This window comes from Hemiscyllium ocellatum, chromosome 10 (genome assembly GCF_020745735.1).
Source record: "Hemiscyllium ocellatum isolate sHemOce1 chromosome 10, sHemOce1.pat.X.cur, whole genome shotgun sequence".
Taxonomy (NCBI): Eukaryota; Metazoa; Chordata; class Chondrichthyes; order Orectolobiformes; family Hemiscylliidae; genus Hemiscyllium; species Hemiscyllium ocellatum.
Genome location: NC_083410.1, coordinates 71,604,736 through 71,620,266, shown reverse-complemented (window position 1 = coordinate 71,620,266; position 15,531 = coordinate 71,604,736). Strand labels below are relative to the sequence as shown.

The window sequence follows — 15,531 nt, the reverse complement described above, 5'->3', positions numbered from 1 at the left end:
ATAGGGTAGTGATGGGTCTGGTTGGGTTACATTCAGAGGGTCAGTGTGGACTTGTTGGGCCGAAGGGCCTGTTTCCACATTATACATATCCTATGATTCTAACCAATCTGCCAGCTGCCCAAGATAATATTGGTAAGTGTGACCAATACACAGCCTTTGTGGAGATGATTTGGAGGTGCCAATGTTGGACTGGAGTGTATAAAGTTACAAATCACACAGCACCAGGTTATAATCCAACAGGTTTAATTGGGAAGCACTGTCGGACTATAACCTGGTGTTGCGTGATTTTTAACTTTGTGGAGATGAATTCCCACCTTCACATTGAGAATACTCTCCATCGTCAAGGGAGTCAGTTAGCTCAGTTGGCTAGATGGCTGGTGAATGACACAGAGTGATGTCAGTAACACGGGTTCAATTTCAGACCGGCAGAGGTTTCAATGAAGATTCTCCACCTCACCCCCACCCCCCAACCTCTCCTCTCACCTGAGGAATGGTGATGCTTAGGTTAGACCACCATCAGTCATGTCTCTCACACATGAGAAAGAGGACTATGGTCTGATGGGTCTGGAATCCCTACAGAATTATCATAAAATCCCTGCAGTGTGGAAACAAGCCATTTGGCCCAACAAGTCCATACCGACCCTCTGAAAAATATCCCACCCAGACCTATTACCCTACCCCTATTACTCTACATTTTTTTCTGACTAATGCACCTAGCCTGCGTATCCCTGAACAATGTGGTCAATTTAACATGGCCAATTCACCTAATCTGAATGTCTTTGGACTGTGGGGAGGAAACTGGAGCATCCGGAGGAAACCCACACAAACATAAGGAGGATATGCAAACTCCACACAGACAGTCGCCCAGGCTGGAATCAAACCAGGTTCCCTGGCGCTGTGAGGCAACAGTGCTAACCACTTACTATGGAGACTTTACCCCACCTTTACCTTTACCCTCAGTCATGTTTTGTGGCATTATTGTTGTGGTAAATGGGACTGACCTCGAACAGATCTAGCAACTCACAATTGGGTATGCATGAAGTGTTTTGGGCCATTAATTATGGCACAATCATTCTCCAACACACTTGGCCACCTCTTGATCTAGCACATCTCCCACTCAACCATTACCTTCAAGCCAGGGGATCAACCATGGTTCAATGGTGAGTGTGGGAGGGCATGGTAGGAACAGCAGCAGATACACCTAAACGGAGGTGTTGATCTGGTGAAGCTACCAAATCGGACAACTTGCTTGCCAAAAAGGACAAGAAGTAAATGATTGACAGAGCAAAAAGTTCCCACAACCAACAGATCAGGTCTAAGCTCTGCAGTCCTGCCACTACCAGTCATGAATGTTGGTGGACAGTTAACCAACTCAATGGACTAGTGACCAACTCCAATAAGAGACAATCAAAGCACTGCCCTTTGACATTCAATGGGGGTTACCATCAGTGAATCCCCATATCAACATCCTGGGACTTACCATTGACATGAAACTCAACTGGATTGACCATGTTAAAACATTGGCTACAACAGCCAGTCATGGACTAGAAATACTCAGTGAATAACTCACCCCCAGACCACCATCTACAAGGCAGAAGTCAGGAGGGAATACTTCCCACTTCCGTGGATGAGTTCCGTTGCAAAAACACACAAGAAATTTGACACTATCCAGGACAAAGCAGGCCACTTGATGGGCACTACATCCACAAACAACAACTCCCTCTACTACTGATGCTCAGTTCCAGCAGTATGTGCAATTTATAAGAAGCACTGCAGAAATTTGCCAAAGATCGGTCAACAGCACCTGCCAAACCTATGGCCACATCAATCTAAAAGGACATATGGGAGCATCACCACCTGCAAGTTTTCCTCCAAGCCCCTGTCTTGGAAATATATCACCATTCTTTCACTGTCACTGGGTCAGAATCCTCAAACTCCCTTCATAACAGCATTATGGGTTGGCACAGTTGAAGAAGACAGCTCGCTATCACTATCTCAAGTGCGTTTAGCCAGTCACCGATGTCCATATCCTGCAAATGAATTTGAAAAAATGCATGCACCAGTTGGATACTTTCCAATGTTGAACAAGAAGGGGCCTCTCAGAATTACTAACTTCTGACTGCTAGAGATCCTTGGTGCTCAACATGTTCTGCTGTGTTAAATTCTAATAGCGGTTTCTGACCAACTATCGAAGGTAAGAGAGTATATCCTTTGTGTCACTGTAATTAATATTTGTTTAGGTACACTATTGAAAGTTTGAGCTCCATTATAAACAAAAATAATTTGAAGCTTGATGTAGTTTCTTTTTCTGAATAACAAGTGGTTTCGGGCTAATGTAGATTTGTTATGATTAAATCAAGACTAACAGAGTTTACAGACATTTCTCATAACATCCAAGACCTGTCATCGTGTTCATCTCACATAGCAACAGTCTTGGCTGATCCAGATGGCTTCTTGAAGAGATTGCTTACACAAGAATTCTAATTCATAAATTCTATTTAAAGAATAGACTAAAGTTCTGTATTGCCAGAAAGTATTGTGACAGAAACTTGATGACATATAAATATTTAGGATGCTACTGAAACAGAAGTAAAGTGTTTATGATTCAGATTTTGTATTGTAGCACTAGGTGTTGATATGTTAATATTTTCTAGGTGGACAACCATACTTCTTAGCAAGTGATTGTCAATGACAATTTTAATATGATCAGTATACCATTATAATACAGTGTAACTTCTGAAGTAGTTTTGAATGCTGTTTTTGTTATAATGTCAAATGAGACCAGTAACTTCTTTTGATAAACAAGAAATCCAAAATCCCATTTATTTACTGAATGAATAAAGCTACAAGGTTCACAGTTTAAAAGATTTTTTTAAAATGAATACAAGTCAAACAAAGAAAACGTTAAATATTCTGTTGGATAACTTGCAATAGCAAGTTGTAACTGGACTGGCCAAGATGGTGACAGAGTAGGACGTTCCAGTCAGCCGCTCGTCCGCTCCACCTGTTGTTTTTTATCCACCTCATCAGGAATAAAGGCAGTGAGCCTGAAGACTGGAGAGATAAGCTAGAGGAGGGTGGGGGTGAGGAGAAAGTAGCATAGAGTACAATAGGAGGGGTGGGGTCTGAGGGCAGAGGTGCAGGGTGTGGACGAGATGCGTTGGAGTGCACCTTTTACCACATGGGAAGGGAAATTGCGGTCTCTAAAGGAGGAGGCCATCTGGTATGTTCTGTGGTGGAACTGGTCCTCCTGGGAGCAGATACGGCGGAGGCGGAGAAATTGGGAATACGAAATGGCATTTTTACAAGAGATAGGGTGGGAAGAGGTGTAATCCAGGTAGCTGAGAAAGTCAGTGGGTTTGTAAAAAATGTCAGTGTCAAGTCGGTCGTCATTAATGGAGATGGAGAGGTCCAGGAAGGGGAGAGAGGTGTCAGAGATCCCCAACAGTACCCTTCCACCGACACTCTCATTCGTTTGGCCGAACAGGTCCTTACCCTTAATAATTTCTCCTTTGAATCCTCCCACTTCCTCCAGACCAAAGGGGCAGCCATGGGCACACGTATGTGCCTCAGCTATGCCTGTCTCTTTGTAATTACACCGGCACCGCTCCCCACCTCTTCCTCCGCTACATTGATGACTGCATTGGCGCCACCTCATGCTCCCGCTAGGAGGTTGAGCAATTCATCAACTTCACCAACACATTCCACCCTGACCTTAAATTTACAAACCCACCGACTCTCACAGCTACCTGGATTACACCTCTTCCCACCCTACCTCTTGCAAAAATGCCATCCCGTATTCCCAATTCCTCCGCCTCCGCCGTATCTGCTCCCAGGAGGACCAGTTCCACCACAGAACACACCAGATGGCCTCCTTCTTTAGAGACCGCAATTTCCCTTCCCACGTGGTTAAAGATGCCCTCCAATGCATCTCGTCCACATCCTGCACCTCCGCCCTCAGACCTCACCCCTCCAACCATAACAAGGACAGAATGCCCCGGTTCTCACCTTCCACCCTACAAACCTTCGCATAAACCAAATCATCTGCCGACATTTCCGCCACCTCCAAAAAGACCCCACCACCAGTGATATATTTCCCTCCCCACCCCTTTCCGCCTTCCGCAAAGACCGTTCCCTCCGTGACAACCTGGTCAGGTCCACGCCCCCCTATAACCCATCCTCCCATCCTGGCACCTTCCCCTGCCACCGCAGTAACTGTAAAACCTGCGTCCACACCTTTTCTCTCACCTCTATCCAAGGCCCTAAAGGAGCCTTCCACATCCATCAAAGTTTTACCTGCACATCCACTAATATCGTTTATTGTATCCGTTGCTCCCGATGCGGTCTCCTCTACATTGGGGAGACTGGTGCCTCCTAGCAGAGCGCTTTAGGGAACATCTCCAGGACACACGCACCAATCAATCACACAGCCCCGTGGCCCAACATTTCAACTCCCCCTCCCACTCTGCCGAGGACATGGAGGTCCTGGGCCTCCTTCACCACCGCTCCCTCACCACCAGATGCCTGGAGGAAAAACGCCTCATCTTGTGCCTTGGAATACTTCAACCCCAGGGCATCAATGTGCACTTAAGCAGTTTCCTCATTTCCCCTTCCCCCACCTCACCCTAGTTCCAAACTTCCAGCACTGCACTGTCCCATGACTTGTCCAAACTTGTCCTACCTGTCTATCTCTTTTCCCACCTATCCACTCCACCCTCTCCTCCCTGACCTATCACCTTCATCCCATCCCCCACTAACCCATTGTACTCTATGCTACTTTCTCCCCATCCCCACCCTCCTCTAGCTTATCTCTCCACGCTTCAGGTTCACTGCCTTTATTCCTGATGAAGGGCTTTTGCCCGAAACGTCTATTTTGATGCTCCTTGGATGCTGCCTGAACGGCTGTGCTCTTCCAGCACCACTAATTCAGAATCTGGTTTCCAGCATCTGCAGTCATTGTTTTTACCTCTTTTTTTCCCCCTCCTAGTACTTTATTTTCTTCACAACATTGTCATCCTCAACTTATTTCAGTCCCCCTTCTGGAATTTAATTTCATCCTGAGTCGATTGCAATGCGTAATCTAACCAAGGTTAGGCAGATCTTACTGTGTGTGTGAGATCCCTGATAGAGATTATTGACCTGGGTGCTTTGGCTGATGGTTATAAACAGGAGTCTCCTCGTAAATAAGATAATAGTGTGCAGCATCTCAAAAAAATTAGCAGGAGTCTTAGAGATTCTCACTATATCAAGTGACTCTGAGGACTGGCTCTAAGAAAACCACACCGATGTCAAGTACTGTACTGCACACATGTAAATAAAGAGTAACGTGGTGACAGGATACCAGGCTTTGTGGAGTTATTTCATCACCAAAATTGTATGCATTTGCAGAATGGCCTAAACTCTGCTTACAATGATCTAGATGGTGTGCATCACCTAAATTAAAATAACTGAAACAGCTGCAGCTATGTTCTTTTTGTTTATTCTCAGCTTCTGAATCTAAACCTATTTTCTTCAGTGTGCCTTTACTACACCTGGAACTTGTTTGATGACCTTCAATGGCTTTGTCAACCTTTGTGTAGTTTCAGCCAGAAGTTTTGGTTTCCATTTAATCTTAATTTATTTTAGCAACCACAAGAGCCAGTTTCCATTTCAATTAGGATCTGTCTCGAAAGATGCAAGTTTTTAAACCGTAGATTTAATCACATTATCATTGGTGAGGCTACACTTTGGAGTATTACGTTCAGTTTTGGTCACCTCACATAGGAAAGATGTTATTAAACTGGAAAGAACGAAAAAGAAATTTACAAGGATGTTGCCAGAACTCAACAATCTGAGTTGTCGGGAGAGGTTGGACAAACTAGGGCATCTTTCTTTAGACCATAGAAGACTGAGGGGAGATCTTATAGATGTATATAAGATCATGAGAGGCATGGGTAGGGTGAATACATTCAGAGTTTTTTCCCACAATTGGTGAATCGAGGACTAGAGGGCATCAGTTTAAGGTTAGAGGGGAAAGAATAAAAGGGAACCTGAGGGGCAACGTTTTTACACAGAGGATGGCACAGATATGGAATGAGCTGCCAGCTGAAGTTATTGAGGTGGATACATTAACAACATTTAAAAGGCATTTGGATAAATAAATGGATAGGAAAGATTTAGAAGAATATGGGCCAAGTGCAGGGAAATGGAGTTAGCAAGGATGGACATTTTGGTCGGCATGGACCAGTTTGGACCATAAGGTCTGTTTCCATACTGTAGGACTGTATGACTCTTATGATATTTATAAGATGAGAAAAAGAATTGCCTTTAAATTTGAAAGATCATTGATTATTATGCTACTTCAGTTATGCCTTATTATTTGCTCCACATTGTGCTAAGGATTTTCTGTCTGGAAAGAAATTTGATGGTAAAGTTAGAAAACCATTGCTGCAGAGTTGACCTTATTTGAGAAAGTAATTCCTTTGTAAGTTTTGGTAATGCACAAGAAATACAAGAGGAAATGAAAATTAACCTTTAGAACACACATTTACTGAGGGTTGTTAATGGAAAAATCATAATTGGTGGAACCTACAGTTTTAAATCTGCTGTCGCAGTGATGATAGGAGATTGGTTCCAGCTTTCTAAAATTCACCCAGCTGATAATTATTATACTGCTATTTGGGGTCATTGCCAGTTACAAACTGGTCTTGCCTCCACAGAATGGTTTAGCTGTAATCTTCCTTTTTTAATGCTCTTAACAAATCAAGCAATTCTTGAATAAATACTCTAGTAGTGAGCCACATTCAAAGATTTCAAGTTTTGAACTCAGGGTGAATATGCTTGATATAATATTTAATTTGGTGCCAATCTAAAGAGTGCGGCTGCAGCTACTTGTGGTCTATTCAGAGATGTTTTTCTTGTCTTCTGTGAAATGAGTATGAAGAGAATATTATTTGTAGCCATTCCTGCGAATGACTAAACTAGATGTGGTGCGTTTTCTTGCATAACAAACTGAAAATGGAGGAATTTTTTTTCCCCACACACCAATATCAAATCCCTTACTTGATTGTCACAGTAGTTCAGTGGCTTTAAATGATTAAATTCTGAATTTCATTCAAGCTTAGGCAGAGATGGGATATACAAGCTCTCCACTGGAGTGCAGGAAACTAGCTTAAACTATTTTTTGTATGCAGAGCTGACCTACTCAAAGCAACTAAGAATAGCTTTTCAATGTGACTTTGAATGGAGTGCTCGGAGATAGGTAAGTAAGGGGGTTAGGTGAAGTCAGGGAGAAGGTACTTCTTTGCTGTTTCTAATTTTTTCACCTTTGGGGAAATTAATTCTTGCTCTGGTACAGGTGGAGAAAGACCTGTTTGGTGAGTATTTGGTAAGTGTTATGGTCTGTGGTATTTCCAAGTTTTAAGATAGTACAGGAGCTAATGGTAAGGATAAAATTTATTTTAAAAAATGAAATAAATAATTGTGTGAAACAATTAAGCAATTAATTAAAACACATTAAGGATGTCAAGAGCAATGTGCTATGCCAACAACACATGGATGCCAGGATCCATGGAAAATTTTAAACTAAAACCAAAACAACTGCGGAAGCTATAAATCAGAAACAAAAACTGAAAAAACTCAGCGAGTCTGGCAGTATCTGTAGAGAGAAATCACTTGATCTGAAACGTTAACTCTGATTTCTCTCCACATTGGCTGCCAGACCTGCTGAGATTTTCCAGCAATTTGCTTTTTGTGTCCATGAAAAATATGTCTGCAGTAATGTTTGCAGCTCAAGGATCTTTAGCTCTGAGTCATTGAGCTGAAAGTCAAGCTATAGACCCTATAACACAACAGGAAGGAGGGCAAGTTAGTTGGACATTTGTACAAAGAAACAGTTGCACCCCTTAGGAGAGGGTCTTCTAACTTGATCAGTGGTCAGGGGATTGGCGTTGCATCTGAGGCAGGCAAGGGGGCCCTGAAGGCAAAGGTGCACAAACCTCAGCCTTTTCAGTTGTCCAAAATGTTTGCGATTCTTTCACTTTGTTTTGGTGACAGTAGAACTGCACATAGATAAGCCAGCTAACCATGGCACTGTGTTATTAGAATCCATTTAAGTGTGAGGAGCATAAAAAATGTAGTGGCAACATGAGATGATGTAGTAGGGTTAGTAGCACTATTCGCTGTAGTCAAGAGCAAAGGTCCAGAATGTCGAGTTGTCAGTGCCAGGGTTTAGGCAGTGCTCACAGCTGATAAGGAACTACTGTGGGAAGGGAAAATCTGGGCATCTTGGTCCATGTAGGTATGGGTGGCACAGGCAGGACAACGAGTAAGATTCTACATAATGGAGTAGCAAGGTAGCTCAGTGGTTAGCACTGTTGCCTCTCAGTGTCGGGAATTTGGGTTTGATTTCAGCCTCAGAATTCTGTGTGGAGTCTGCACATTCTCACTGTGAGTTTGCTTGCACAATCCAAAGATGTGCGGTTTAGGTGGATTGACCATTCTGAAATTGTCCATAGTGTTCAGAGATGTGTAGACTTGGCGGATTAGCCATGGCAAATACTGGGTCACAGGATATGGTGGGGGCTGGGTCTGGGTGGAATGCTCTTCGGAGGGTTGTCGCAGACTCCATGGGCCATAGGGATTCTATGAACCAATACAAGGAGCCAAGTACCAAATTAAAAAGCAGACTATCAATTGTTGTAGTCTATAGAATATTACCTAAGGCACGTGTAAATTAGTCAAGTGCAAATAAGATTAAAAATGAATGTATGACTCAAAGTGGGATAGAAAAGGGAAAAGGTTGCAATGAGTCAGTGATTTGACTGCTGCTATCCATGTGCAGTAGGTAGGCTTACAATGCTGTTAGGGAGAGAATTGGCATCTTGTAAGCCAATCTTAAGTTAAATGATTAACTACTAATATTTTCTATATTTTAGATATTATTTTAAAATTCAAGCAAAGAATCCATATGGATACGGCCCCATCAGTGAAGCTTTGTCTTTTGTTACAGAATCAGGTGATGTATGATGTTTTGAAATGATTATCATACCAGATTTGTAACCCAGGATTTAAAAATTTGAGAAAGTGAAGAATGCAGATGCTGGAGAGTCAGAGTTCAAAAGCGTGGTGCTGGAAAAACACAGCAGGTCAGGCAGCATCCGAGGAGCAGGAGAGTCAAAGTTTCGGGCATGGTAAAGGCCTTATGCCCGAAACATCGACTCTCCTGTTCCTGGGATACTGCCTGACCTGCTGTGCTTTTCCAGCACTACCCTTTTTGACTTTAAAAATTTGAGTTAGATTTTCAAATGTTACAAAATAATGTGTGAGTTTCAGTAAAATATCTGTGATAAGGGACAACTGAACAACATGACTTGAAAGCTGTTGAATTATTATAAAAATCCAACTGTTCACCTGATGTGTTTGAGGGAAATGATTCTGCCATTGTACTAAGTCTAACCTAATTTGACTCCAGTCCCACATTACATCATGTATTGTTGGCTTGAAGTTACTTCCTGGAGTGGAGGACTAAAGTGGTTGGGATGAGGAGATCTACTGCTACATACTTATCCCTAAGAGCAGTCTCCAAACTTTCTTTGGTTGAATTCTCTTGCACCTTGCCATAGTATCATAAACTTGCAGTAAGTTCAGTGCAAGTAAGCTATAGGGAAAATTTCTTGATTTTGTCATTTCTCCTCACTCCCTTGCAGCTACTATTTAAGTATTGGATGTTCTCATTCACCATCATCCAGTGCTGAACTTTGCTGCATCTTGACTGGTCTAACCATTTCTAATGCTGTAGCAGGAGCCAAGGTAAAGTCACACTATCCACGAAATTGTGAGCACAGTCTGCAGAACCAAGATACTTCTCTGACCTTGCCTTGCTTTATAGAATCGACTCATTCCAAGAAAACTGACCTTGACCCTGGCAAAAACAGCAAAATAGAAATTCAAAGTGCTCTAGTGGCTAAAGGACTGCCCAGTTGTATAGGCATTCAATCAAGACAGCTTCCATGTTCTTACATCACCAAAGCAGAAGCAATAATAGTGTCACCCACATCCCAGAAATAAAATACAAAAATGCACAGTAAATTTTGACCTTTGTAAGGGGCAATTCATAATGCTTAAATATGTTTAGTAGTCACAGTATATCAAGGTAAATTAAACTAGCACAATGCCTTACTTGGTAGAGGCAAGAATTAGAGATTGCTAAATTCTCTGGGTTCACTGCCAACTGTGCAGCATTTTTCATGAAGCATTTGCTTACTGATCTTCCAAACCTGCCTACCTGGTGAAATCGTGAAACTCCACACCAGGAAATCTTTGGCAACAACTGCACAAATTTCCATTCATAATATTTGGAAAATCTAGTATCCTAATATATACAGAGAATTTTCCAATATGCCGTGATGAATATTAGAAATTCCAAGTTAACGTATTCCTTTACTTCAGCCATAAGATGAAAAAAATTCACAAAAAGAAGAGCTCTTTTGGACTACTGGGTTTTGTTAAATCTTTGTAATTATCCCAATTCTCTTGCTTCTCTAGTGCACTGTATTTTATTTTCCCACATAACTATGCACTGTTTCTTGTTCCCTTTTGAAAATGTCCATATAATTTTCTTGCACTACCCTTCAAACAATGAATAAAAACCTAGAATAGAATAGAATGCCCACATTATAGAAAGAGGCCTTCAACTCTGCACTAACCTCCTGAAGAGCATCCCACACAGAATTAGCCCTCTACCCTATCCCCATGAGCCTGCACTTACCTTGTCTAATCCACTTATCCTATATTTCCCTGGTCACTACAGACAATTTATCATGGCTAATCCACCTAATATGCACATGTTTGGACTGTGGGAGGAAACTAAAGCACCAGCACAGACACAGTAAGAACATGTAAACTCCAGACACCCAAGACCAGCATCAAATGCAGGTCTCTGGTGCAGTGAGGAAGCAGTGCTAATCATTGAGCCACCATATGACCTATGCGTGGTGACATTGAAAAGTTTTCACTGTACTCCTGGACTTTTGTACTTGTGTACACATGACAATAAAGTCTAAATCAAATCTACTACGAAAAAAAACTTCGTCTCTTTGGTTTGTTTGCCTTATGATGAAAATCTTTAGTTATCAACCTTCCTTCCAATGGAAACTGTTAAACGCACGATGGTAAGGTTGAAATAAAGAAACAGAAATTAATAAGAAAAGTCTGGGATTGCTGATGGTGCTATGTGAAATTATTCACTTCAGTGGGAAAACAAGCCATTCTAAAAGACCATCAGAAATAGGAACAGGAGTAGGCCTCAAGTCTGCTCCACCATTCAATAAGATCTGACATTCCTCATGTCCACTTTACTATCCTTTGCCTGTAAACCTTGATTCCCCTACTGATCAAGAATCTACCTCAGCCTTATATATACACAAGGGACTCTGTCTCCACAGCTTTGTGTGGCAAGGTGTTCCAAAGAGACACAACCCTCTGAGAGAATAAATTCTTATGCCTTCTAGTCCTAGGCACTCCCATGACGGGAAATATCCTCCCAGCATTTACCTTGTCAAACCCAAATGTTACAATGAGACCACCTCTCATTCTTCTAAATTCCTGTGAGTCAAATCCCAACCTGTTTAATCGTTGCTCATGATACAATCCCCTCTGGGGATCATCTTAGTGAACATTTTCTGAACTGCCTTCAATGAAATGATATCATTCTCTTAAATAAGGCGATCAAAGCTGCTCTGTGTATTCCAGATGTAGTCTCATCAGCATCACATGGCAGTAAAACTTCCCCAATCTTATACTCAATAGATTTGAAAAAAGGATCAACATTCCATTAGCATTCCTGATTATCTGCTGCACCAGTGTGCCAGCTTTAAGTTGAATGATAAGCAAATATTCGCATTTAGGGGCTACAGATTCCTTGTATAAGAATTTGTAGAAGTTAGCATGCAAGCACAGCAAATACTTAGGAAAGCAAATGCTATATTAGCCCTTATTGCAAAGTGGTTAGAGTATAGATGTACTAAAAGATGCATTTATGCAGCATTTTTCATGTTCATATTTCTCAAATAATTTGACAATCAATTAATGCATTTGCTGTCAGTGATGTAGGAAGAATGCATGAAGTGAAGAATTCTTGTTACAATTACACACGACTCTAGTGAGAGTACTTCCTCAGTATTACGTTAGTCCCTAAGTCCGATGAAGTGAGCAAGTGGAATGGACCTATATTCTCTGGAGTTTCATGAGAAATGAGTGGAGTGTTCAGTGGTAGTTCTTCTATGTTTGATCAGGCTAGTCTTGTAACTGATCTTTGTCAAGTGACCAACTCCATATATAAGCTTCTAGATAGAATATCTGAGACCTAGCAAAAACAATGTGTGTTTTGGAAATTCTATAAATTCTGAGAATTCTTTAAAGATTTTGTAAATAGATTTTTGGATTTACGACTAGAGTTATCTCTGCAATGCTCTGAGACAAATCAGTTCAGCAAAGCAACCTAATTAAAACAGAAGTGGCCTAACTGGAATGTGTAAAATTCTTAGAGGGCTTCACAGGGTAAATTTTCAGAAGTTTTTTGTCCCCCTGATTGAAGTTCTGAAACTAAGGATCATAGATTTAGAATAAGAATCAGTCATTTACGAATGAAAATGGAAGACTCCTTTCATTCAGAAGATTCAGTCTGTATATTAGACCATAAGACATAGGAGTGGAAGTAAGGCCATTCAGCCCATCAAGTCTACTCTGCCATTTAATCATGGCTGATGGTCATTTCAACTCCACTTACCTGCGCTTTCCCCGTAGCCCTTAATTCCTTGCGCGATCAAGAATTTATCAATCTGTGCCTTGAAGGCATTTAACGTCACGGCCTCCACTGTGCTCCATGGCAATGAATTCCACAGGCCCACCATTCTCTGGCTGAAGAAATGTCTCCTCATTTCTGTCCTAAATTGACCCCCACTAATTCTAAGGCTGCGCCCAAGGATCCTAGTCTCCCGGACAAACGGAAATAACTCCCCAGCGTCCACCCTTTCTAAATCATGCATTATCTTTTAAGTTTCTCTTAGATCTCCCCTCAACCTTCTAAACTCTAATGAATACAGTCCCAGGATCCTCAGCTGCTTATCGTATGTTATCTGTGTTCTAGTTCAAAGGGCTATGAGTTCTCAGTAGACTGAGATTAACAGATGTTTGGACACTACAGGGCCAATGGAAATGAGGACAGGATCAGAAAATGGAAGTGATGCAGAGAATTAAATTGTCGATCAGTCATATAGCATTTCCCCTTCCTTATATTCTGTATTTCTTCATTTTTCGTGTAACAACCATTTTATTAATTTCATCAAAATATAGCCAGTATTTGAACGATGATTGTTTTGTGTTTTTACAGATGACCCACAGATTATTGTCAGGCCACCTGGTAAGTGCACAGAGATCCTCACTTGAAAGGCAAAATTGATGTTTTATTTACTTCATGATTTGGAATGCTGGTGTTGGACTGGGGTGTACAAAATTAAAAATCACACAACACCAGATTATAGTCCAACAGGTTTAATTGGAAGCACTAACTTTTGGAGCGCCGCTCTTTCATCAGGTGGTTGTGGAGGACACAATTGTAAGACACAGAATTTATAGGAAAAGTTTATAGTGTGATGTAACTGAAATTATGCATTGAAAAATACTTTGATTGTTTGTTAAGTCTCTCACCTGTTAGAATGACCATGATAGTTTCACTTCTTTCATATGTAAATCACAAAACCTTTTTTAAAAGTTACATTCTCAGGTTAACTTTAACAGTTGATGTCAGCACAGATAATGTGTTGAACACACACACTCCTCCACACATACACATATACACTCTCTCTCACAGACACTCTCAACCCCCCGACCCCAGACACACATGCACCCTCTCACAGACTTTAGACCCCTTAACACACACACACTCTCTCTCACAGACACTTAGAACCCCCCACCCCAGACAGACACACACACATATCACATGTACACATACACATATACGTTTGGGGGGTGAATTTGTACTTGCAGAGTTACATTGTACTTTGCTCAAAAATTGCATAAATCCATGTAAGACTCTATTAACTCATTTTTTAGATTACAATCAGTCTAAACATTAGGGCACAAACAGCACTACACAGGGCGTTCAAATATGTCCCACCGATCTCCCGAACTTTGACCTTCACCCCCCTCTCTTTCCTCCTGCAACATCTATCGAGCCACCCTCATTTTTGCCTACCATCTCACTAGCATCCACACTCAAAAGATCATTAGCTGCCACTTGCCCCACCTCCAATAGGATGCTACCACCATTCGCATTTTCTCCTCCTCTCCCTTGTCAGCTCTTTGTGGGTACCGTTCCCTCCAGGATATCTTGGTCCACTCCTCCTCCACTCACAACATCTTCCCATACCCCATGGCACCTTCCCATGCAATCACTGAAGGTATAATATCTGCCTATTTACTTCCTCTATCCTCACTAACCAAGGCCCCAGACACACCTTCCACGTGAAGCAGCAATTTAACTGCACTTCACTCAATCTGGACCCTGCTCACAATGTGGTCTCCTCTACATTGAGGAGACAAAGCCCAGTCTGGGTAACTATCTTGCAGAACACTTACATTCTGTATGCAAAAATGACACTGAACTTCTGGTTGCCTGCCATTTCAACACACCACTGTTTCCTGGCCAACATTTCTGTCTTGAGAGCAAATGCTGGAAAATCTCAGCAGGTCTGGCAGCATCTGTAAGGAGAGAAAAGAGCTTTGACAAAGGGTCAGTTAGACTTGAAACGTCAGCTCTTTTCTCTCCTTATAGATGCTGCCAGACCTGCTGAGAACTTTCAGCATTTCCTCTTTTGCTTTCAGATTCCAGCATCCACTGTAATTTGTTGCAATGCTCCAATGAAGCTCGGCACAAGTTGAAAGAATAACACTTCATTTTTTGCTTGAAAACCCTGCAGTCTTCTGGACTCAATATCAAGTTCAACAATTTTAGGGCTCGAGGACCTTCTCTCATGTCCTTACCCCAACCCACACGCTGTGCCTTGTCATCACATGGGCTGCTACCACAAATAACCCATTGTCAGCCGCTAATAGCCCCATTAGCAGCTATTCATTCCCCAGGCTGACCTTTACCCATTCCTTTGCCTGCCCAACTGTTTTTCCCTCTCTGGGCTCCATCTCCACCTATCATTGACTCCTTCCTGCTCCCCTTATCCCATCCTTAGCATTTAAGCCAACACTTCCTCAGCTACAATCAGTCATGAAGAAATGTCACTGCTCCTGAAACATTAATTCTGCTTTGTCTCCACAGATGCTACTAGGCCTGCTGAGTGTTTCCAGCAATTTCTGTTTTAGTTTCTAATTTCCATCATCCGGAGTTCTTTGGTTTTTAGGTTTACATTACTGAAGAATATGTGATGCTCGATAGCACTGTCAATGACCATTCCCATCACATTGAATCAATTCAAAAAACCCATTTCTTCAACACCACAATAAGGATGTTGTTGCAGTTTATAGCCTTTGCTTTTTCCC

General features: G+C 41.8%; 1 protein-coding gene across 1 annotated transcript in view; it reads left to right on the top strand.

The window, feature by feature from the left end:
* fndc1 (fibronectin type III domain containing 1) overlaps positions 1-15,531 on the top strand; it is a 364,919-nt gene that overhangs the window by 308,553 nt on the left and 40,835 nt on the right. Inside the window, exons 18-19 of the mRNA XM_060831599.1 lie at positions 8,916-8,995; positions 13,370-13,399. Of these exons, the coding sequence (XP_060687582.1) occupies positions 8,916-8,995; positions 13,370-13,399 (110 nt within the window). The remainder of the gene's footprint in view (positions 1-8,915; positions 8,996-13,369; positions 13,400-15,531) is intronic.